The 25,402-nt window shown below is 38.1% G+C and overlaps 2 protein-coding genes across 2 annotated transcripts in view; one reads left to right on the top strand and one right to left on the bottom strand.

Moving 5' to 3' along the window:
• The window catches only part of LOC139151128 (helicase POLQ-like), a 51,307-nt gene that overhangs the window by 22,628 nt on the left and 3,277 nt on the right, over window positions 1-25,402 (top strand). The window contains exons 9-17 of the mRNA XM_070723681.1: window positions 2,708-2,947; window positions 14,029-14,170; window positions 20,475-20,579; window positions 21,252-21,468; window positions 22,181-22,341; window positions 22,899-22,997; window positions 23,366-23,542; window positions 24,319-24,432; window positions 25,117-25,251. Of these exons, the coding sequence (XP_070579782.1) occupies window positions 2,708-2,947; window positions 14,029-14,170; window positions 20,475-20,579; window positions 21,252-21,468; window positions 22,181-22,341; window positions 22,899-22,997; window positions 23,366-23,542; window positions 24,319-24,432; window positions 25,117-25,251 (1,390 nt within the window). The remainder of the gene's footprint in view (window positions 1-2,707; window positions 2,948-14,028; window positions 14,171-20,474; window positions 20,580-21,251; window positions 21,469-22,180; window positions 22,342-22,898; window positions 22,998-23,365; window positions 23,543-24,318; window positions 24,433-25,116; window positions 25,252-25,402) is intronic.
• On the bottom strand, window positions 15,400-18,424 carry LOC139151129 (fibrinogen-like protein 1). Its single transcript, XM_070723682.1, has 2 exons — window positions 17,966-18,424; window positions 15,400-17,019 (listed from the first exon to the last, which is right to left on the bottom strand). The coding sequence occupies exons 1-2, from the start codon at window positions 18,306-18,308 to the stop codon at window positions 16,376-16,378; spliced, it is 987 nt and encodes a 328-aa protein (XP_070579783.1). The 5' UTR covers window positions 18,309-18,424; the 3' UTR covers window positions 15,400-16,375.

Here is a 25,402-nt window from a genome sequence, read left to right on the forward strand (position 1 = left end):
CCAAGGAGCAGTTCACACCATTTTACAATCCAATAGTATAGTGTAACAATAGTCTTTTTTGCTGTTGGTGTAGATTTCAAGTGTTACATGATGCAATCAACGATAAGGGCCTTGTCCCTCATTGCCCTGTACAATGGGACAGGGGATTTCTGCAAGCATGCACAGTCCAGAACATTAGTCTGAAAGCTGGTGCTTGCGTAATACGGTAGATAACCCACCAATACCAAGGTAGTCTCGCTGATTAGAAACACAAAGGCACTTCTAATCGTGAAACTTGCAATCTCCACTGCCCCTCCACAGTGATTGCTCTTCTAGTTACTTTACTTCAAACCATACCCATAGTCTCGCTCTGTCACTATTGTCGCACAACGCACAGTATCCAATGGCACCCACGTATTTCCTCAAATCATAGATATACCAGATTTGAACTGAAAATGCTCACATGTTTCAGTTATGTGTAAATTTGAACATTTGCCACATGCTTGCAACTTCATTGAAAGTGTTATGATCAACATAATGAACAATATTCACTGCCGAGTAATTCTAAAAGGTCATGAAGTATACAAATATGTAATTAGCTGAAATGAAAATATTAAAGTTCTTTGACTGCTGTCATTGTATCACCACTTTATATAGCAAGTGTAATTACCTTTGGCCAAGTCCTTCAAGCCATATATGCCGAACTGTGAAAGCTCATTAGATATGCAAATTATAAATTAGCTGACATGAAAATGTGAAATGACTTTCGATATTGTTTTAACCTGGTATAATCATCAATGTTCATAGCATGTTTTGCCAACTTTGATCAAGTGAATCTCAGAGGAAAGATCATTGAAAATGCAAATTAGGAATTGGCTGAAGAAAAATTGCTTAATGACTTTCAATAATGCTGTATCATAGTATCTTTAATGTGTATAGCAAGTTTCATCAACTTTGGTCCAGTCAATTCAGATATATATCCCTAATTAGCAAAGTTCATTAAATATGTAAATTAGGAATTGGCTGAAGTTAAAATGCTTAACGAATTTAACATTGTTGTATCATAGGGTCTTCAATATATGTAGCAAGTTTTGTCAACTTTGGTCAAGTCAATTCAGATATATATCCCTAATTAGGAAAGTTCATTAAATATGCAAATTAGGAATCGGCTGAAGAGAAAATGCTTAATGACTTTCAATAATATTGTATTATAGTGTCTTTAATGTACATAGCAAGTTTCATCAATTTTGATCTCGTCAATTCAGATATATATCCCTAATTATGAAAATTCCTTTAATATGCAAATTAGGAATTGGCTGAAGTAAAAATGTCTTTTGACTTTCAAAAATGTTATATCACAGTATCTTTGATGTATATAGCAAGTTTCAATAACTAAAATCAAGTTAATTCAGATATATATCCCTAATTAGGAAAGTTCATTAAACATGCAAATTCGGAATTGGCTGAAGTAAAAATGCTAAATGACTTTCAAGAATGTTGTATCATAGTAGCTTCAATACATGTAGCAAGTTTCATCAACTTTGGTCCAGTCAATTCAAATATATATCCCTAATTAGCAAAGTTCATTAAATATGCAAATTGGGAATTGGGTGAAGTTAAAATGCTTAACGACTTTCAATAATGTTAAATCATAGTATCTTCAATATACATACCAAGTTTGGTCAATTTTGATCCAGTCAAATCAGATATATATCCCTGATTAGGAAAGTTCATTAAATATGCAAATTAGCAACTATCTTTCATGTCACCCCTTAATGGTTCCCACTGCTGATATATCTTGGTGTGATCAACATTTGTAGCAAATCTCATCAAATTGTGTGCAGTCGTTTTTAATGTATATCCGTTTTTTTCTAAAATCATTAATTATGCAAATGAGCAAAAAGTATGCAAGCCACACCCACCAAAAACTAATCAGTTCTTGCCATTTGCTAACTGAATCTATGTACCAGATTTGATTCTGATCTGATCAGCCGTTTTTTGAGATATCGGACCAACAGACAGACAGACACAGACAGACATCGCTGCGACATATGCTCACGTGTGTGAACACGTGAGCAAAAAATGAAAAGTGAGTAATACAACTGTAAGTTCAAATTCTGCAGAACCAACCTTTCTTTGATTTCCTCAAAATCTTTGAAAATAAATATGGATATGAATCGACAATGGTTTGTGAATTATAAAAGTGGCACTAGGCTGATCACATTACATGTCATGAACAATGCAAATTCTTCCATGGTCAACTTTGGTTTATCGAACTGTATATAATCAGTTTGCCTCCAAGGTTTGTGGTGTGGCAGGTTATGTAATGTGAGCGACAAATAGAGAGACAGATAATAATGTCACGGTGCGTATACAAGAACCAGAGCTAATTATCTTTTTTGCTCACGCAATTGTGAATTTTTATCAAGCTCAGCAATGATGTCAAAAAACACGATGTGATGTGAATGAATAATTAATTTTGAGGCCAAAAAATCAAACTCAGACCAGCCTCCCAGCAGTCGTCATCGCATACCATTACATTTAATGTTTTAATAGGAAGTGCCCGTGTGTGAAAGTGAAAGTTAACTGGTTCATCCCCAGTTACCTTTAAACAGGTCCACAATCCTTATTGATAACAATGGGTTTGGGCCAAACCATTGTTGTGAAAGGGTTAAAATCAGAGAAATTCCGTGTAGTCATTGTTGAGTTGCTTTCACTACTCTTTCAGGTCTCTGACAGAACACAAGCAGAAGGAGAAGAAAGAGCTGCTAGCTGCACTCCGCAGAGACAGTGAGGATAATCTGTGTTCCACTCTACGGCGCACTGTGCCGTATGGTATTGCGTACCATCATGGTGGTCTAACCATGGATGAGAGGAAACTCATTGAAGACGCATACTCACAGGGTACACTGTGTTTGTTGACTTGTACATCCACACTGGCTGCTGGAGTCAATCTGCCAGCGAAGCGGTAAATTCAAGTTTATATACTACTACTTACTTGCCATCTGAAGCAGCCACCACCACCACCACCATCATCATAATCATCATTGTCATCATCATCATCATCATCATCATCATCATAATCTTCATCATAATCATCATCAGTATTGTTATCATGATCAGTATCATAATAACTCATAATCGTCATAACCATCATCACCATCATCATCATCATCATCATCATCATCACAATCATTGTCATCATCATCATCATCATCATCATCAACATCATCATCTTCATCATAATCATCATCACCATCATCATCTTTGTTATGATCTTCATAATGATCATCATGATCATCATCATCAGTATCATTGTCAATATCATCATGTGAATCGTCATCATCAATATCATCATCATCATCCTCACCATCATCATCATCTTCTTCACTATTATCTCCATCAAGATCATTATCATTATCATGATGATCATGATCATCATCACTATCATGGTCATCATCATCATTATTTTCATCATCATCATCATCATGATCATCATAATTATTATCATCATCATCATCATCATTTTAATCATCATCAGAATCATCATTATCATCATCATCATCATCATCATCATCAGTATCATTGTCATTATCATCATTTTAATCATCTTCATCATCATCATCATAACAACAACCACCACCACCATGATAATCGTCACACAAATATATGTACACAGTAATAATAAGCATGTAAATTTCTCAGTCAAACTGTACTTCATTGCTTTGCTTCTGAGAAAACAAGATATGAAGATAGCTACTCCCCCGAGTATTCATCTGTCCAGACAGCCTTAGTGGTGCATCTGTGTAGCTTAGAGAAAACAGTGTTTCATCAATTGACATCAACTCATGAAAACCAAAGACAAGTGTGTCAAAAGGTTAAAGGCTTGCCGATTGTGAATACAAAAAGTCTGTCAACAGATAAAATTGCATTGTGTGTCTGTTATCAGTAAAAATCAAGAAAGATTAAACGCAAACATCTGCAGTCTGCACAATTCAATTAAAATGAATATGCATTATTAGTCCCCACGGACACCGTCCGGGGGGACTTATAGGTTGGTCATGTCCGTGCGTGCGTGCGTGCGTCCGTGTGTGCGTCCGTGCGTGCGTGCGTCCGTCCGTCCGTTCACGCAGATATCTCAGAGACGCCTGGAGCGATTTCATTCAAACTTAGTACGAGGATTATCACCTATGCCATACATATGCACATCGATTTGTTTTACGATCTGATTCAATATGGCCGTCTGGCAGCCATTTTGTTTCCTGTATTTGATGTCAGTGCATATGTTCACGCAAATTTCTCAGTGATGTTAGGAGCGATTCCATTCAAACTTGGTACATAGATTACTCTATATGTTACACATATGCACATTGATTTTTGTTTTGATCTGGTCTAAAATGGCTACGTGGCGGCCATTTTGTTTCCTATATTTTACGACTGTGCGGGCGTTCACGTAAATTTCTCAGCGATGCCAGGCGGGATTGCATTGAAAGTTGATACCTATATTAATCTCTATCACATATATATGCACGCCGATTTTTGTAATGATTCGATCATAAATGGCTGTGTGACGGCCATTTTCTTTCCTGTCTTTGATATCCATCCACAGGGTCCCCAGGTATGATCCACAGGGTCCCCAGGATGAAATTAATATTAATTAATGCTGTGTCCATGCACAGGGGCTTATGAATGCAGATATCTGAGATATTCCTGTGCCAATTCTTTTTAGTCCCCACTGACACCATCCGGGGGGGGACTTCAGGGCTCGACATAAGCGCTAGCCCACTAGCCCGAGGCTAGTAAATTTTCAAGAGGACTAGTAAAAATGTCTTCGGAGGTAGTCCTGCGGACTAGTGCAATTTTTCCATAGTCGTCCAGGAAAGTTTATCGCTACAAAACTAATGGGACGCCGGGCCACTCATTCGATAAGAATGAACCAAGCCTCGATCATTTTACATAAAAATAAACTAACTTTTACCCAAACAAATTGGACAGTGAAACAGTGAAGCAAACTTTATTGATCACCAACTTAAAATGAAACAGTTTACCTGCTACGGAGAATCAAATTGTACTGTACATGCCAGTAACATGGCCCCGGGAAACATGGCTCAACGCTGAGCATCAAACGGAATTGTCTGCACGTCGTGTATTTTGGTTTGCTTGAAGCTCATCACTTCGCCTAAAAACATGAGCAACCCCACAATTTCGTTCAAACACTGTATCCTTGCCTTTCACAAGATTTCTTCAGAGGCATTCCCAAACAACACCTCCGATCGTTCGTAGCCAGCTTGACCCTGTTTTAGAATGTCTCCACATGCTGACCTCCATATATAGTCAAGACCCCCTAGCTTGATTGAAGCTGATCTTCAAAAGAGCCATCTAGCTTGCCAAAACAGTGCTATGGCAAGTTGTTACTGCTTGTACACTGTACAGGTGAGGGAATTCCTTATAGATAATAACTTGGTGCTAGCAACTTATTGTTTTGCCATTTTAGCGGAAAAGTGTAAATTATTGGGGCAATATATAATAGTGAAGTGAACCTTATAACAGTAGTGAAAAAACAATGTATGAAATGGGTGTATCAGACTGTTGTATCCAATCACTTCTGGGAGTCATTGGTCATTTTTGTGCTAATCACATTTTGTTACCAGTTACTGGCAAAAACTCATAAAAGACACAAGCACATGAAATGGTAAAATGCAACATTTTTACTATTAAAAACTAAATTTTTCACAAACCATTATTACAAATGAGAGGTCCTCCCCACAAGCTGGTCAATTTTAAAAGGTGATACCGGTATATGTCAAAAATATGAAGGCACTCCACAGGAACATTTGTGAATGGCTGTACGAATTTCAGTTCTGGAGAAACAAATCTGTCCTCACCATGAACAAACATGTTCTTTGCAAATTAGTGGTGTACTACCTGAGCTATGAACCTGTATGAAGAATTTTCCAACAAATTCGTCCCAGCTACGTCTGATTTTATTATTGATGGCAATAGGCCATTTTCATGACCTCTCCTCCTACACAGGACATTTCATTCAGGTTATTTTTGTGGTTTATATATGATTCAAAGTTAAACATTTTGCAGTAAGCAAATGTGCTAGTCTTGCATGAAAGTTAGTTATAAGGTTTAAAACCTTTGCGACAAAAAATTATGAGAATGGTCTATACACCTCTTTACAACATGAGAGCAACGTTTGGCTTTGCTTGAGCAGGACTAGTAGATTTCATTTAGGACTACTGAAAATGAACTGCTACTAGTCCTTCGGGCTAGTGGATGATTTGACCTTGTGTCGAGCCCTGGACTTACAGGTTTGGTCATGTCCGTGCGTGTGTGCGTGCGTCCGTGCGTCCATGCGTCCGTTCACGCAGATATCTCAGAGACGCCTGGAGCGATTTCGTTCAAACTTGGTACAAGGATAGTACCCTACCTCATACAGATGCGCGTCGATTTGTTTCACGATGCGATCAAATTTGGCCGCGTTAGAGGACTTTTTAGTTTACGCCTCCATAGACTCCCATGTATAAGGCTGTTCTCCATAGACTCCCATGTACGGGTATAAGATAAGGCCAAGAAAAATAAAATTTAGTTTCTCATCGTATTCATATTGCAAAAAGGATGCAGTGACACAGTTTTTAGTCCCCACAGATAAAGTTCAGGGGGCTTATAGATTGGGTCATGTCTGTCCGTGAGTCCATCCGTTCACGCAGATATCTCAGACACTTTGACAAAATGTCACGTGACCTTGGTGACCTTTGACCTCAAATATATATATTTGTCCATAACTCAGTAACCACAAGTGCTAAACCTTTCATATATAGTATGATCACCTTATGACGCCACATATTGTACCTCATTAATTATGTGCATATCTAATTTTGAGCGAGCCAATAGAGCTAGAGGTCTGATTTTTGGTATATAGGGATAACTGTGCAATACAATTTTTTTGACAAAATGTCACATGACCTCAATGACCTTTGACCTCAAATATACATATTTGTCCATAACTCAGTAACCACAAGTGCTACACTCTTCATATTTGGTATGATGGGACACCTTATGATGCCACATATTGTACCTCATTAATTATGTGCATATCTAATTTTGAGCGAGCCAATAGAGCTAGAGGTCTGATTTTTGGTATATAGGGATAACTTGACCTTGATTATACTTATATATGCATAACTCAGTAACCACAAGTTCTTTATGCTTCAATTTTGATAGGATAATAGACCTTAAGATGTCACATCTTGTACCTCATTTATTATGCGCATATGTATTTCTTGGCTGGCCAATACAGCTGGAGGTCTGATCTTTTTTCCTGATTTAGAACCATAACTTAGACATGCCTCTTGTTTCAAATTGGGAACATAGACCTATGTATCCATAGATCTGAACGCCACATTCCAGTGATACTTCTTAATGACCACATTTCCCTGCCCCATCAAGACTAATACTCCTATTACAAGTGGGGACTATGTCATTGACAATGACTTGTTGAAAATGGATGACGTTAGATTTGCATATTTAAACAATACTCATCAATAAATGTTCAAAAAATGAATATTATCATGTCACAGTTCAATAGCTACAGTAGATGTGAATGTCTCCTTAATGTCCACCAACATGACAATGAAGGACAATTTTTGAAATTTAAAATTGTTAGAATTTTACAGATGGGCATTCAGAGAATTCAGAAATACATCATAGGAAGTGGTCACCCACAAATGAAATAAAAAGTTTGCTCTTATAATTAACAATCACCGGCTTCCTGTGGGATTGACTTTGAAATTGTATGCATAACTTTTGAAACAACAATACACTGGACAGACCACACACTTTGCTTAGGCCAAAACAAAAAGAAATGTTTCTGGTCAGCGCGCGCGTCACTTGAACAACAGCTCGTCACCCTTTTTATCACAACTGGAAGTTGTGATATAGAGGTGGTTTCAACCGGTGTTTGATGTCGTCCATTTCCGTAAACGACAAAAAGTCAAAAACTGCTGAACGGACTGCGTTGATATTTGATACCGATACATAGACTGGTTCCAAGGTTCCAATTCGGAAAATGGAGCCAAACGGAGCGCCGGTTAGATAGTTTTTGGGAAATTTCTAACCCCCCTTTTTATCTAATTGATTTTAGGGGTCTTTCATATATGTAGTTTTGGAATGTACACCAATCCTGCATTGTGGACTGTTTTATGAGTTGTTGAACAGAAATGAGGTTTTGATGAATGTTAGAAATATGCAGGATGGCTGATTCGAAGTATAAGAGATTTCTATGGTCTTTTGGGCATCAAAAGCATTAAAACAACATATTTCATAGTTTAGATTCCCACTTTTGAGATGACCCTAGGCATTTGTTAAGTAAACATCCTTGAGTCAATATGCAGACTTTGACATATTAAGTATCCACAACCTCACATGTTACAGTCTTTCACTACAATGGTATGGCCCAAACCCATTGTTATCAATGGAGAGTGTGGACCTGTCTACAGGAAATTGGGGTGAACAGGTTAGACAATGACGTTACAAGTTGTAGGTTAGTTATCAAGGTAGCACCAGCATAGAGTTCTGAGTATCTGTCCATGTGTTCTCACAGCAAATTACAGGAAAAAAATTATTTGAGAAGTTTCTCTCCTTTAAATAGAAGTATATTACAATTTAAACTTGTCATGGATAAATTGCTCTCAAATGATCTGAAACACAGTTATTGCCCATTAGCAACAATCTATAGCAAGATTTATGTAAAGTTCATGAACTTACACAAGGTATTAGACAAAGATGACCATGACTTTGCTACTTTTCAACATTTATTTCAATCAGATTTCCCCAGCTTAGTGTATAATTTTGTAATCTTAATTACTGTCAACTTAGCTTTACTAACTTATTCATACCTCATTATTCTTACACTACTGTTATACCTTATAACCACAAAATTTCAAGAGATGCATATATGATTGTCTCTTAACAAACAATTTACAAATATGTCTTCTGCTTTTTCTCCATATACATATACATGTCTCTTTTCTCATGAAAATGAACTTAAAATCGCAATGTGAAAAATAGTCTGTCAGCTATATGTTGCTCATTGACTTCGTGGTCTGTCTAATTCACAGTGAGTGTGGTTGTTGATAAATGCCGATAATACTAGGCGGTCATTATGTCCAAGTGCCATTGGCGGTATTTTTTAACATAATGACCATAGGTCATTACTGCTGAACAGACTGCATTGATATTTGGTAGAGATATTCAGACTAATTCCAAGGTTCCAATTCCGAAAAATGGAGCCAAACAGAGCAGCGGTTAGATAGTTTGTGGAAATTTCTAACCCCTTTAACTAATTGATTTTAGGGGTCTTTCATATAGTTTTGGAATGTACACCAATCCTGCATTGTGGACTATTTAATGAGTTGTGGAACAGAAATGAGGTTTTGATGAATGTTACAAATATGCAGGATGGCTGATTCAAAGTATCAGAGATTTTCATGTGCTTTTGGTAATAAAATTGATAAAAAACAACATATTTAATGTTTTAGATTTCTCACATTTGTTATGACCCTTAACATTACAGACTTGATGACATAACTAGCTGCTGGACCTGTTTACTGGCGCATTGATTTAAAGACAAAGATCTTTTTATTTTGTAATAAGGACGTGTGATTTCGTAAAACATAGTCTATTAGCCTGGAAATGTGATTTTTGCGAATATTGCTTACCCCACTGACAAACAGTGTGGTTTGAAAATGGCTGGAATTCGCTACTTCGGGACTTTGTTTTCTGTGTGCATTTACTGACAAACTCCAAACCCGCAGCACCTACCCATTCAGTATTTCATGTACAGGTGTACCCAGAGATAGAGTAGTTTCACAATGTGCCAGTTGTGATCAAGTGCCATTGGCGCTATTTTTTTATTTTTCTGTTTGTGGCCGGTGACCGTGGCTGACACCAAACCAAAATGGCTGAAGAGAAAGAGAAAATTCTTTGTGGGGCATGATCAGTGACTGCATGAACAGTATATATGTGACTATATTGATAAAACTATAAAACTGACCCTCCTCCCTCCCTTGAAGGAAAAAAAAAATAAATAAATAAAAAATAAAATGCGCGTCGCCGCACCATTTTTTAAACAAAGACCTGACCAGAAACATTTCTTTTCTTTTTTGGGCCTTGTGTTCCTGTTTTACTAAATCTCAGTGACCACACATTAAGTACTTTGCCACAGTGACAGAGCTTTTTGATTTTTTTAATCCTTTTTGGACACCGTGGTGCGAAGCACCAAAGGTGTCCTATGTCGCCACAATGTCTGTGTGTGTGTCCGTCTGTCCGTCTGTCCGTCTGTCCGTCTGTCCGTCCGTCCGTCCGTCCGTCCGTAGACAGATTTTGTTCCACTCATAACTTAAGAACCCTTAGGTCCAATGTCATGCAATTTGGTATTTGGTATTATCATGATGAGACTTAGATCTGATTAGATTTTGGTGGGTGTGGCTTATTAATTAATTGCTCATTTGCATATTTTATGACTTTTTTCATTCAGGCAGATATCTCAGAGACGCCTGGAGCGATTTCGTTCAAACTTGGTAAAAGGATAGTACTCTACCTTATACAGATGCACGTTGATTTGTTTCACATTGTGATCAAATTTGGCCGTGTTAGAGGACTTTTTAGTTTTCGCCTCCATAGACTCCCCTGTATAAGGCAATCCATAGACTCCCATGTATAAGGCAATCCATAGACTCCCATGTATAAGGCAATCCATAGACTCCCATGTATAAGGCAATCCATAGACTCCCATGTTTAAGGGAGTCCATAGACTCCCATGTATAAGGCAGTCCATAGACTCCCATGTATAAGGAAGTCCATAGACTCCCATGTATAAGGCAATCCATAGACTCCCATGTATAAGGCAATCCATAGACTCCCATGTTTAAGGCAGTCCTTAGACTCCCATGTATAAGGCAGTCCATAGACTCCCATGTATAAGGAAGTCCATAGACTCCCATGTATAAGGCAGTCCATAGACTCCCATGTATAAGGCAGTCCATAGACTCCCATGTATAAGGCAGTCCATAGACTCCCATGTATAAGGCAGTCAATAGACTCCCATGTATAAGGCCAAGAAAAATAAAAATTTAGTTTCTCATCGTATTCATATTGCAAAAGGATGCAGTGACACAGTTTTAGTCCCCACAGATAAAGTCCAGGGGGCTCATAGATTGGGTCATGTCAGTCCATCAGTCCATCCATGTGAGTCCATCCGTTCACGCAGATATCTCAGACGCTTTGACAAAATGTCATGTGACCTTTGACCTCAAATATACATATTTGTCCATAACTCGGTAACCACAAGTGCTAAACCTTTCATATATGGTATGATGGGACACCCTATGATGCCACATATTGTACCTCATTAATTATGTGCATATCTAATTTTGAGCAAGCCAATAGAGCTAGAGGTCTGATTTTTGGTATATATGGATAACTTAGCAATACAATTTTTTTGACGAAATGTCATGTGACCTTGGTGACCTTTGACCTCAAATATACATATTTGTCCATAACTCAGTAATCACTAATGTTACACCCTTCATATTTGGTATGATGGGACACCTTATGACGCCACATATTGTACCTCATTAATTATGCACATATCTAATTTTGAGCGAGCCAATAGAGCTAGAGGTCTGGTTTTTGGTATATAGGGATAACTTAGCAATACAATTATTTTGACAAAATGTCATGTGACCTCGGTGACCTTCGACCTCAAATATACATATTTGTCCAAAACTCAGTAACCGCAAGTGCTACACCTTTCATATTTGGTATGATGGGACACCTTATGACGCCACATATTGTACCTCATTAATTATGCACATATCTAATTTTGAGCGAGCCAATAGAGCTAGAGGTCTGATTTTTGGTATATAGGGATAACTTAGCAATACAATTTTTTTGACAAAATGTCATGTGACCTCGGTGACCTTTAACCTCAAATATACATATTTGTCCATAACTCAGTAACCACAAGTGCTACACCCTTCATATGTGGTATGATGGGACACCTTATGACGGCACATATTGTACCTCATTAATTATGCACATATCTAATTTTGAGCGAGCCAATAGAGCTAGAGGTCTGATTTTTGGTATATAGGGATAACTTAGCAATACAATTATTTTGACAAAATGTCATGTGACCTCGGTGACCTTTGACCTCAAATATACATATTTGTCCAAAACTCAGTAACCACAAGTGCTACACCCTTCATATTTGGTATGATGGGACACCTTATGACGCCACATATTGTTCCTCATTAATTATGCACATATCTAATTTTGAGCAAGCTAATAGAGCAAGAGGTCTGATTTTTGGTATGTAGGGATAACTTAGCAATACAATTTTTTTGAAAAAATGTCACGTGACCTCAATGACCTTTGACCTCAAATATACATATTTGTCCATAACTCAGGAACCACAAGTGCTACACCCTTCATATTTGGTATGATGGGACACCTTATGACGCCACATATTGTACCTCATTAATTATGTGCATATCTAATTTTGAGCAAGCCAATAGAGGTGAATGTATGATTTTTAGTATATAGGGACAGACTATAGGATAGAAATTTTTGACAAAATGTCATGTGACCTCGATAACCTTTTACGTAAATACACGATTATGTCAATAAATAGTAACCACAAGTGCTATGTCCTTTATATTTAGTAGGATGGGAGACCTTATGACAACACATGCTTTACCTCGTTAATTATGCCCATATATAATTGTGGGCAAGCCAATAGAGCTAGAGGTCTGAATTTTGGCATATATGGATTAATTAGCAATACAATGGGTTTTTTTTTCAAAATGTCACGTGACCTTGATGACCTTTGACCTTGAATATGCATATATATGCATAACTCAGTAACCACAAGTTCTTTACGCTTCAATTTTGATAGGATAGTAGACCTTAAGATGTCACATCTTGTACCTCATTTATTATGCACATATGTCTTTCTTGGCTGGCCAATACAGCTTGAGGTCTGATCTTTTTTCCCGATTTAGAACCATAACTTAGACATGCCTCTTGTTTCAAATTGGGAACAATGACGTAGACCTATGTGTCCATAGATCTGAACATATACACTCCAGTACTACTTCCAATGACCTCATTTCCCTGCCCCATCAAGACTAATACTCCTATTACAAGTGGGGACTATGTCAATGTCAATGACTTGTTACTTCTATACAGAATATTATCTCACATAGTGAGTGTCTGAATATTATTCTGAATTGTATTCCAAAGCACATTCTGAAAGGACTCTTCTGGAATATACAGAATATTATCTCACATAGTGAGTGTCTGAATGTTATTCTGAATTGTATTCCTACTAGCACATTCTGAAAGTAACTCTTCTGAAAATTTCACATTCTTTGCCACTGCACCATCTCCCTAATACATACTGATGACCCACGGTGTCCACTCAGTCTCACTTTGATTTCACTTTACCTTGCTATCTCAGCGGATCAGACTCAAAACTCATCTCTTCAATTTGCATCATTCTTGAAGTACTTTTCTCGCCTGTAATTGTACAGTGCAATCAATTTTTGAGCTTCTTGTTTTATTTTAAAGGTTATTGAAGTAATTATTAGTGGAATGTGGCTTTATTTAAGAAATGAATATTACTTTTCCCAAATTCTGCATTGATGGTAATGTTCAGATTTGAAATTCAACAGCCAAGAAGAAAGTAAAAAACACTCACTTTAGTTTAGGGGAAAACGAGGTATAATGTCATTGTCAAGACTGAACGATACTGGACCCACATCAGACAAATGTACAAATCAACATAATCCTAGGGAGTACATTTGCTTCACAAAGGCTGTTGGAGGCCCCATAAGAAAGCAAAATTGTTCTTATAATGAAGATTTGGCCCGGTGCCCTTCATTAGTACTGTATCATATTTGATGCCATAAGCCTGTTCTGACTCACATCTGTATATCTGCTAGAGTTAGGAACACTTCTATTTTTTCTTTTTTTTCACAGAGTGATTCTCAGATCTCCTTACATTGCCAATCAGCTACTGACAGGTAGTAAGTACAAACAGATGGTTGGCCGAGCAGGAAGAGCCGGTATCGACACATCAGGGGAGAGTATTTTGATTATAAAGCCAAAGGACAAAGAACAGGTGAGTGGAGTCAGCTGTCTCTCATTTCCTCTGTGTTTGTTTGTTTGTCTGTCCACAAATTACATGGACATTTTCAGGACATTACATGATGAGGCTTTCTTGCATATCCTAGACTTGCTCCAATTCAGTGGGCATATTAATTTATCAAAAAAGAATAAATTGAAGGACTAAACTGGTAGGCTGTTTTGTATATCGTGGGGTGAACGCCTTGGCCAGCCAGTAACCCAGCTGCTGAGAAACACCAGGTGTCTGGGGGCCAGTTTATGCATATCCCAGATATTTTTGTCGGTATTAATCCTCAGATTGATTTAAAACTTCATATAAATTAATCATGTGCTCTGAATTTTGTACTAAGATGCCATGCACTGTTTAGCAAAAAAACCATTGACTTCTCTCTGGTTTGGTTTAAAATCAGAAGTCATATATTTTATTCCATTCTTTGGTTTGTGATACAAATCCTCACTATAGTCTTTCAAAGCGAATGGATATGAAACACAATCGTAATTATTCACAATGATATATCACTAACATGACTAGACTACACAGTGACAGGGAGGTGCCCTCCTTCTAACCCATATAATGCCCCACAAAAAGGAAAATGAGAAAAAGCTAAAGGTGTTATGGTAATCTCATACTGAAGTGGTTATCAGAAGAAAACTAGAGGTATGATTTTAAATTTTACCCAGTGTCATAGACAAGAATGACTTCTCTTTCTTTCTATGACTTACTCATATGCAACGACTAAAGAGGACTTTTCTCATACTGTGTTGAAATAGCATACATTACAGTTTCCTATCATTGCATCGGACATACAAAGATACAAAGATATTTCAAATTAAATATTGATTTTTAAAATCTTCACAGCATTTTTATGCTATAATACAGGTACATACGTCCCTGTATGATCTAAAACCTAAAAAGCATGGGCCCCTGGTTATAACACTGGACACTTGTGTGTATAGTTCAAAATGGCCTTTAATGTAACTCTCTACCAATGGAGTCTACACAGTCTTAGCACTTGTTACACGTGTTGCATGGTACATACGCACAGTACACACGGTAGGAACGGTACTCTTGGTTCTGAGAAAAGAACAAAATACAATATAACAATTCAATTCAAACAAATGAATGAAAAAAATACATAACAAATATTACTATCATTTCGATTACATTAAATCATTAAATCCTTGCAAGTCTGAAAGCAGACACAAGCATAACTTTGAAATAACTTAGTTTAACCAGGTCCTTTGTTTCTACACTAGTATCTGAAATGATTAGATACGCATTTGTTGGTCAACGCAAGACTTTATTTTTCTCCAGAAAATTCTCCAAAAATGAGATATCTTTGACGTGGAAACATGCTCAGTGTGAAGAAAAGCAGTAAACAGTGAACAGAAAGATGAGATAAATATAATATACATGTACAGTGTAGCTGCTCTGTATGAATCTGAACTGGCTGTGTGTGGGTCTCAAAAGAGCCACTATCTGTAACTTTAATGATGTTTTCACAGTTTATGTTTTTATTGTCAACTACAGTTTCTTGTTCTATGCCCTAAAGCATGTTGAGATATACAGTATTCAGCTTGTCAACTCAGCCTGTACATGTGTAAACTGCATTGTTATTGTTGACAAGTGAATTCTGGTCTGGACCAGAATGTAAACAATGACAGGTTAGTTTACTCGTACAGGTGCTAGGTAGAAGATGTTTCAAAATGCTTTGGGGAGTAGAACAGAACTGACAACAATGACAGTTGACAATGAAAACAAAAATATTGAAAAAATTTTCAATAGGTAAAGACAAGGATGAAATTTCCTTCAATAACATTTTGGTTTTCACTAGTTTTAACCTCAAAAGAGCATTGGAAGGATGAGATTTGAAATAGTTGATAAATTAGAATGGCAATTTGGAGTCGTGATCTGTTTGATCAGATATCTGTAGTCTGTGTGTCTCATCTGCAATCTCGTGTGTCTAATTTGTAATGGCATGCCAGATGTTGGCAGAGTGGGCATAGATATTTCTGTACAGGTGTGTTTTGCAAACATGGTGTCTTTGTGAATCCATCTGCAGTGGTGCATGTATAGTCAGGATTTTTGTCTGGTGAAATGATGAGTTTGCTGGTCGAAGGAAATATTTTTTCCACAATACAAGCTGTTCAATGCATCCTACACCTATGGAAAGTCAACCTCGGTAGATTTGTCCCTGTCTTAATAAACAGCTTGTATTTTCATGGTTACTGTTTTCAAGGAATAGAAGGATGATTTCCACTTGGTCCACTGTATTCCATCATTGCTCCTTGCCTCATAGACACCACCTTCATAGTACATCCCGTTCAGGTTGCTTTGCTGGCAGTTGTCATACCACCACCCACCGCCCGTCAAGACCGCACAGTTGCTCTTGCTGTTCTTGTCGTAGTCTTTGTCTTTGGTGGTGAACCTCTCATTGTCATGGTAAGAGAAGGCGTCTCCAGCATTGCCTGAATATTCGCCGAGGTGCAGCCGATACTTCTCGCTCTGGCTTCCGATCCAGAAGCGGTCGTACTCGGCGTACCTCGTTTCGTTAGCCCAGTCTTCCAGCTCAATCCGCAGCTTGTAGTGGGCCTGGCTGGTCAGGTAGTAGATGTTGTCGTTTCCCAGCCAGAATTCACCAGTGCGATTTCCGAATCCGGCCTTGTAGGCCTCCCATTCCTTGTAGAAATTGACAGTGCCATCAAGCCTCCTCTGTATTACAGTCCAGACGTCAGAATCGTTGACCTCACAGTATGCGTAGAATGGCTGTGGACTGTCCCAGGGTTGCAACAGATACGCACCGCTCTTCATGTCAGAATTGGATTGGTAGATCTTGCTACAGTCTGAAATATCAGAAATATGTTTAGCACCACTGTTAAGAGTCATTGAAGCGTTGCTGAAAAATGAAAAAATCTTCAGAATTTATTCTTTATTGGAAACAGTTTGCCATTTGGATTGAATCGAGAAAAAAGTCCAACAAAATTTCCATCAGCGGAAAATGCATAGAAACATAGGGGAGGTGCATTTTTTCATGTGTTTTTGTAGGATTTCATAGACATCACGGACAAATAGGCAAAATATGAACCTGTTTTAAGGAGTAGTAACTGTATCATTTGATGATGTTTGTTCTGTACAACCATAGACAGTAGGGGAACTACTGTCTATAATACAACGGATGCATTTCCTTATTCTTCTTTGCAAATGATGTATGCAAGGTATGGATGGTATGGTAGTCTTTAGAAAATGTAAGGTAATTTTTGACATGTGTACTCTAGTCTGCAGTGAAATTCAGATGTCAGCTATAACCCTGGGCATTTTAATACACTCATCCTAGCTGTGTTGACAGTTTTAGCACTGGGCATTGCTGTATAATTTGGGAGTGGAGAGGAGAACACAAAAATTTACTCCCCATCCCCCCCCCCCCCCCCCAAAAAAAAAAAAAAAAAAAAAATTGACTCATTGTCACTTCCATGATGTCTCCTCTTACATGAAAGTCTAGGATTCAAAATAACTGAAATCTGTTTCAAAAATTTGATATGCATGCTCAGTTTAGTTGCTAGGGGTATTCAATGTTTGGACAAACCATAATTGCCAGTTTGTCATGTGGAGTCTACCATTACCTGAACCTGCAATCAATCACAGGGAGACTATTTTCTCCTTGTCTGTGACTCAATGATCAATGAATGAAGTGACCCAAATATCTGAATGTGATATCTTTCTGAGTGTGTTTGGAACAACACACCAGCAGTTTGATTTGTAGACTGCTGTCCAATTGATGTGTATACCTACCCCTGTACGACTTGGGTGTATTTGAAGACCGGCTGTAATCCTGAACGACCAGCGCCAGTGAGAGTGATTGCAAGTCTGCGTACAGGTCCTCCAGCTGACGTTGCATCTGGCCCTGAAGCGCAGCAACCTCCCTGGTCAGTCTGTCCAGCCTCTGTTCCATCTCTTCATACTTGGAGCAGCCGTGCGGTATCGATATGGTGTACGTGCACAGCTCTTCTCCGGTCTCCTTGTTGATGTTCAAGTCACCGTGGCTGAATTCTGCACTCACTGGGGTGATGGTCACATCCTCAGAGTCAACCAGAGCAAAAAATAGAAGCAGCACGCAAAGATTTCCTTTTACCATATTTTTTTCCGTATTTTTTTCTATCACAATAAAGCCACAGTGTATATCATTCACATGGAGGGCATTTTGCCGTCAGTATCTGAGTCTCACATCAGTGGGTGTGTGACTATCATCAAGGTAGCTCTGCTTTGTTGATTTTTTAAGCAACCTTGTGATATGCTGACAAGGGCTCAGCCTTGTTGAAAGGCCATTGTTTTTTCACTGGCTTATCGGAGTTTGCAGCGATAAGGAACCACCGATGTTTTGGGGCAGGAAGGGCAGGGGGGCAAAGCTGGTTTGCATGGCTCAAAACTGGTACATGTATCGGAGATTGGATGGGATTGATCAGAATCTAAGCACTGGTGTCACAGTCCGCAAATATTCAAGAAATAAACTGTGGAAGTGTAGTTTCATTTTGATTTATCAAACCATGGCAGGATATCGAGCCCATCATTACTCCCCACCCACCCTTCAACTTTGGTCCAAGCCTATTGTTTTCAGTGAAGTATTTAGAGCAAGGAAAAATGGGGATTGAAAATTGAGAGGAGCAAGCCCAAAGAATACTATGGGCTTATGTTCTAAATCCATAGTAGATTATTCATAGGTGTGTGCTGCTCGTAATATTGCATAAGTACTCTGAGATTAACAGGTTGTATGCTGCGGCAAGGAAGTGGGTCCGCCATTCCCAGTAGATTGAAGAACACCTGGCTTGTACTGAGAGTCCTATCAACTGATCCCTATTTGACTAAGAGCCAAACTTGCATCATTGAGCGTCTGAAAAACTTCCTTCCGTGGACCACTTCATACCAACGTCAGACCACTTCATACCAATGTAATAGGATTATGCACAGACCAAAAATTCCAAGCCACTTGTGTTGATTTGTACACGTAGCCTGGGTACAAATGAAGGTTTTGTTGGGTCAGAAAAATAAGTAAATAGAGTAGATATAATGAGATTCATGTTTGTTTAAGAGGGATTTCTTTTTCCATAACAGTATCAAATTGCCCAGTTCCCATGAAGGTGCGAGATACGTCTTTTTCTTTAGTATCTGATAATATCGTCACAGATGTTTAAGTTAGAGTGTTCAAGGAGCAAGAGACCGAAGTAATCTAACATGGATAATATTATCTGATAAAACAGTGTTTTGTGCATTATTCACACACCCACTTCTAATATTAGACTCTAACTTAGAAGATAGATGATATTATCAATTTTATCCGATATTATCCGATAAAACAGCATGTCAGGCATCAGCCACTTCCCCACTCGTCTAATATTAGACTCTAACTTAGATGCTAGACGATATTATCGATTTTATCTGATATTATCCGATAAAACAGCATGTCTGGCATCAGCCACTTCCCCACTCGTCTAATATTAGACTCTAACTTAGATGCTACACAATATTGTCAATTTTATCTGATATTATCCGATAAAACAGCATGTCAGGCAACCGCCACTTCCTCACTAGTCTAATATCAGACTCTAACGTAGATGTTAGACGATATTATCCATTTTATCTGACAATATCCGATAAAACAGTATGTCTGGCATCAGCCACTTCCCCACTCACTGATATTAGACTCTAACTTAGAGAACTTAGATAATATTATCCGATAATGCTTAAAGTGCCAATGTGGCGGTATCCTCTATATATGAAGTGTGACGCCAGTCAAGGCAAGATCTACATCTTGATCTGGAGTTGTTTTCAGAAACAAACAAAGCATGGGTGACAGCATACTTGGCTGATTTCTTAATGCAATATTACAATCAACAGCACAATAGAATATCAATTTGCTTTAAATTTTTGGTTTGAAAACATTAAACCACTTATAAACAATTGTGATCATTTGTATTGACCAACCTCAAGTAAAAGAGAGTAGAAAGTAGGTAGCCCACAGTGAAAACCTAAATCAACTCTGGCATATGACTTATAAACATGTATGGAATTGGTCTTTTTGTCTAGGTCGTCCCCCCTTTGGGTCAATGCCAAACATGGCCTATTTCTCGACAACATGAGGGGTCTAACAAGGGTCAGTGTCATGAAACCACTTAAAGGTCAACAGGTGCTATTGGCTCGGTCAAGAGGTCAGGTACAATACCTTTCAGTGCATGAAATTAAAGCATTAGCCTGAATAGAAGGAAATTTTTACTGACATGGAAATGCTATTGTTTTATATCACCAGGTACTGGATATCCTTAGCAGTCCACTGGAAAGCTGTCATAGTAGCTTGCTGTATGAAGATGGCAAAGGAATTCGCAGCCTGGTACTTTCAATCATTGCCCTACAGGTAAAATTGTTTCCTCAATGGAAAACACCTTTACATTGACTCTGTGATATCTGTTTGTTTTACTTCTAAGTTCTAATCCACTACTTGCTGGGGTGTTAAAGACTGTAGTAGGTTTCAAATAATCCTATTTTTATCAGATAAAATATCAGATACCTTGATATTAAATATCATATAATGTCTAACGAAGTGGTTCCATGGCAAAGATGGCCATTCCAAAAATTCTTTCCAATGTTTGCCATAGTTTCTGGTCCTTCTCCTTTACCAAAAGCACACTGTCTGCAGCATTTTCATTCACAGCTACAAGTATCCATTGATACAAAGCAAATACAATTCTAACAAAAGATGAAATAGAGCAGAAAAACTCTCCATCTCTGTCTGTCCGTCCATCTCTGCTGTGAACATCTGTCTGTTTGTCTCCCTCTCTCTCTGTCTCTCTGTCTCTCTCTCTCTCTCTCTCTCTCTCTCTCTCTCTCTCTCTCTCTCTCTCTCTCTCTCTCTCTCTCTCTCTCTCTCTCTCTCTCTCTCTCTCTCTCTCTCTCTCTCTCTCTCTCTCTCTCTCTCTCTCTCTCAGTGTGACCTTGCTGCTGTCTCTCTCTATCAAGATCTATCTATCCATTTCTCTGTTGTGGTTTCTCGTTCACTCCCCTAATCAGGCAAACTCGTTCTCATCAGCTCACCTGTAGCCGAGAAGCAGTCATAGCTTTCATGAAGTGCACACTGTACAGTGTACAGAACCTTGTGAATGAGGAGACAGTGGATATCAGTTTCAAAGCGGAAGAGGCCGTTTCACACCTAATCAAACTTGGACTTGTGAAAGAAAAACAAAGTAAAGATTCCAGCCATGACAAGAAACTTGAAGTGACAAAACTTGGGCATGCAGCTTTTAAAGGTATGTGTAAATTCATGAGGGGATATCGCCAGCCATCCAACTTTTGTGACCAAGTACAGAAAGTTTTTGTTAACGACGTAAAGAGAGTAAATGTTATGATGGTGGTTCTTGAGTGACTGTATCAGGTTGTGTCGTGATGTGCCAATACTGTTATAGTATTGCAAAGCTGAAGTTTCAGTGCATCGTTTCAAAATCATGTATCTGTGTTACAACCTTTGCAAAACTGCTGTGTACTCATAATGGCTGTCAAAGGGACCATAGCTGTAACGTTTTGTTAATTTCTTCGCTATTTTTGTTTTGTTTGCAAATGTCCAATTCTTGTTCTACTCCCCAAAGCATATTGAAAAGCACCAGTTATTTAGTTTGACGACATTGTATCTATTCGTGTATTATGCATTGTTATTGTTTACATTTGAATTCTAGTCTGGACCAGAATTCACTTGTCAACAATAACAATGCAGTTTACACATGTACAGGCTAAGTTGACAAGCTGAATACCGGTACTGTGTATCTCAACATGCATTAGAGAGAAGAACAAGAAATACTGTTGACATTAAACAAAAAATAGTGAAAGAAAATTATAAAAAGTTATAGCCACTGTCTCTTTCATTTAACCAACATGTCAGTGAGCTACATGTAGTAGAGAGTTTGCTGTCTTGTCTGTGTAAAATATTGAACCACTAAACATTCATGGTATTATGATAACCTGTAGGTTCCATTGACATTGATACATGTCCATCAGTCTACAAGGAGTTACACCAAGCTGCTGAGAAAGGTCTGGTTGTCACCAACACCTTACATCTGTTGTTCCTGGTCACGCCGCGTGACATGGATTCCAACATCAAGATCGACTGGATGAACTACTACAGCAGGGTGAGAGAAAACCTTTGTAAAAGGGATATTTTCATCTTCAAAGAACCCATTTTTCCATGACAATAAACTTTTAGTCTTTGGTAACATAGCAAGTATATGCTCTTTTCAGGCCATTGTTACATACTTTGCACAAGAAGGTACCGGCAATATTTTTTATGATCATGGTTTTCTTTAATCATTCATTATGTCACCCATTATATTAGTCTATTCCAACGTCCATACATATTTCAAAATACTCAACAGAATGGAAGTGTATTCACAGCAAGATTCCAGAAAACTATCTTGATATAAAAGTTTTAAACCATTACATGAAAAATATTTTTATGTGAAAATTAACCATTTTTTTCAAAAATTAGTTCTTCCCTTTCATTGCATAATGATTCAGTTTGAATAGGTTCTTTTTGTGGGTAAATCAGAATTTGTGTTGAACAAAGAAGGCAAAAAGACATAAAAGAATTTATTTGCTGTTATCTCACGAGTTACCACTCAACATCTATATTCTGAGATGTTCAGACTTCCTAATAAGCTGGATCTTACTGAGAAGGCTTCTGTCACAGTTTTCAGGACTGAGTGAGGCTGAATTAGCAACGGCAAATGTGATTGGTGTTCCCGAAAGTTACCTGGTCAGGAGAGCAGCCGGTCAACGAATCAGACAGGTTGGTACAAAGTGAACATCTGCACTATGGATAATATGTGCCAAAATGTAGTAATCGTGGATGGTTTGTAAAATTGTTATTGCATCCTTATTATCAATCCTTCTAAATTTATGGCAAGAACCTCATGTACCTTATAACCCTATTTCACAGTGTAGCTGTCCAACTCCATCATTGATTACAATGAGATCAGACCAGACCATAGTTTTGAAAGGGTTAGGTGAATTTACTCAACCTTGTAGTAATCCTTAAGGTTTCTCATTTTACCCCTAATCTTACTATAAGTATGCCCATGCCCTCCATCTTCTCAATGTTGTGGGTTGACCTTGACATTGACCAGTTCAAGTGTTTGTTCTTTCACTGTATTCCAGGGTGATGTTGACGTAAACATAGTTGAGAGATTCTTCTTGACCTTGATGTTGTGGTATGTGTTGAAACGACACAGTATCTGGTCAGTAGCCCACATGTTTGACGTGCCCAGGGGATTCCTGCAAAATCTCTTCTCATCGGCAGCCACCTTTGCGTCCAGTCTTCAAAGATTTACAGAGGTTGGTCACTAAATGTTTCACTTTGGATCATCTTAGTGAGCAAACAAGCAGCACACAGAAAGTCATCAAATTTGTTGTCAGCTCATTCCTGTGGCTGTTTGTTCAACAGTTTATTGAGCAATCAAAATAATAAATTAAGCACAACAGATGAATACTTCATATTTTGCGTGCTACTTTACGTCATGAAGACTTTGTACACATTTTAGAAAATTTCAGCGTTGATATGTGTCTGAGAAAGGAAAGGAAAAAGTGATAATGGCAATCAAAGGGATGCTAATCACTAGTAATGCCGCTCCAGGTATGTAACAGGACCAGTTTGTATACTCTGCACCTTGTTTGCGCCAGTTGCATAGTCAAGAAAAGGCACTCTGCACCAGGGGTTGGCACCAAGCAGCTGCACCACTCTTTGCACCATCAATCTGCGCCATTTTACACTGCTGGGTATCGGCACTGTCCTTTTGCACCAGACAATCTGGCGCAAACCTGGTGCAGAATATATAAATTGGACCTCTTAATACATAGCTGTAATGCCGGGCTAACTTATCTGACAAAATCAAAGTTTAAAGAAGACAATGTATTGACATGTCAGACAACAGTCATCTTTCCAGTGACTGTATTTTAAATCATAATGCTTTTATTTTAATCCAAATATCAACTTATTCTAAATATTCTCTTTTCACTTCATGCTGTTCCTCCTGTTTGCCATTATTTGCTTCATACGCTGACATGTTATTTTACACTTTCCATTTCCCTCTGTTCTTCAAACATCTGCAAAGGATCTGCCAGAATTCTGGGCTTTTCAGCACCTTCTGGGTCAGATTGTCAAGGAGCTTGCACACTGTGCTACAGCAGACTTGGTGCCATTGCTGGAAATTCCAGGAGTAAAATTGGTAATTCCACCAACACTTGTAATCATGTTTTTTCCAATTATGTACTGGCAGTGTGTGCCTCAAAAGTGAAAGACATTAACTTTTGCTCAAAGTTCTGGTGAGAAAACTTTCAACCATTCTCTTACCAAATCAAGAATGAAAATCAGGGATCACAGTGCACGTTTTGTACGAGAGAAATAAATCACCTAACATTTACCGATATTTGAAATTCAAAATTGCCGCCATCCCTGTGCTGACTCTATGAGGGAAAATAAGATTTTTGATTTTCGGAAAACTGCAACTGAAAATTTTTCTTACTTCAAGAGCTGTAAAATGAGCCACCACAAATGGTTGATCAGTTACTGTAAAAATTTTGAGAGTCCAAACATCTTATCGTGAGGTGCATTTTACCTTAAATGAGATTTCAGAAGAATTCAATCAAGGCATTCAGATTATTCTCTGCCTGCTTTTCTCACTATGGTCTACTGAATGTACCAAACAAACAAACAGACAAGTTCATTTGCATATGTATGGAAACACCAGATGAAAATTTTTTGTATAGGATTTCTTCGAGGGAAATATACACCAACTACTGTAACATAATTACCAAAGGATTATGTTTTGCCGGTAAATTTCAGTGTATGTTTTCATAAGTATTTGTTGTCTTTGAATTTTATTTACGATATTTCACTTTCACTCACCCAGGGTCGTGCTAGGCAGTTGTTGAAAGCTGGTTTCAAGACTCTACAACAGCTGGCGTTCACATCACCAGAAACTTTAGTGAAGAACATCGAACACATGCCAAGAAAACTGGCCAGGCAGATAGTATCCGCTGCAAAGGTACAGAGTGTGGCCAATCATTAATGGCTTTCTCAGCATAAATTTAGCACTGTCTTGTATCGGTGAGGCACAGTGGTTTAACTCTGTACCATGATCCAAGTGGTTCATCTCATTCATGTTTAATAAAGTTCATTGCTCTCAATTGTCATGC

Source organism: Ptychodera flava, chromosome 15 (genome assembly GCF_041260155.1).
Source record: "Ptychodera flava strain L36383 chromosome 15, AS_Pfla_20210202, whole genome shotgun sequence".
Lineage (NCBI taxonomy): Eukaryota > Metazoa > Hemichordata > Enteropneusta > Ptychoderidae > Ptychodera > Ptychodera flava.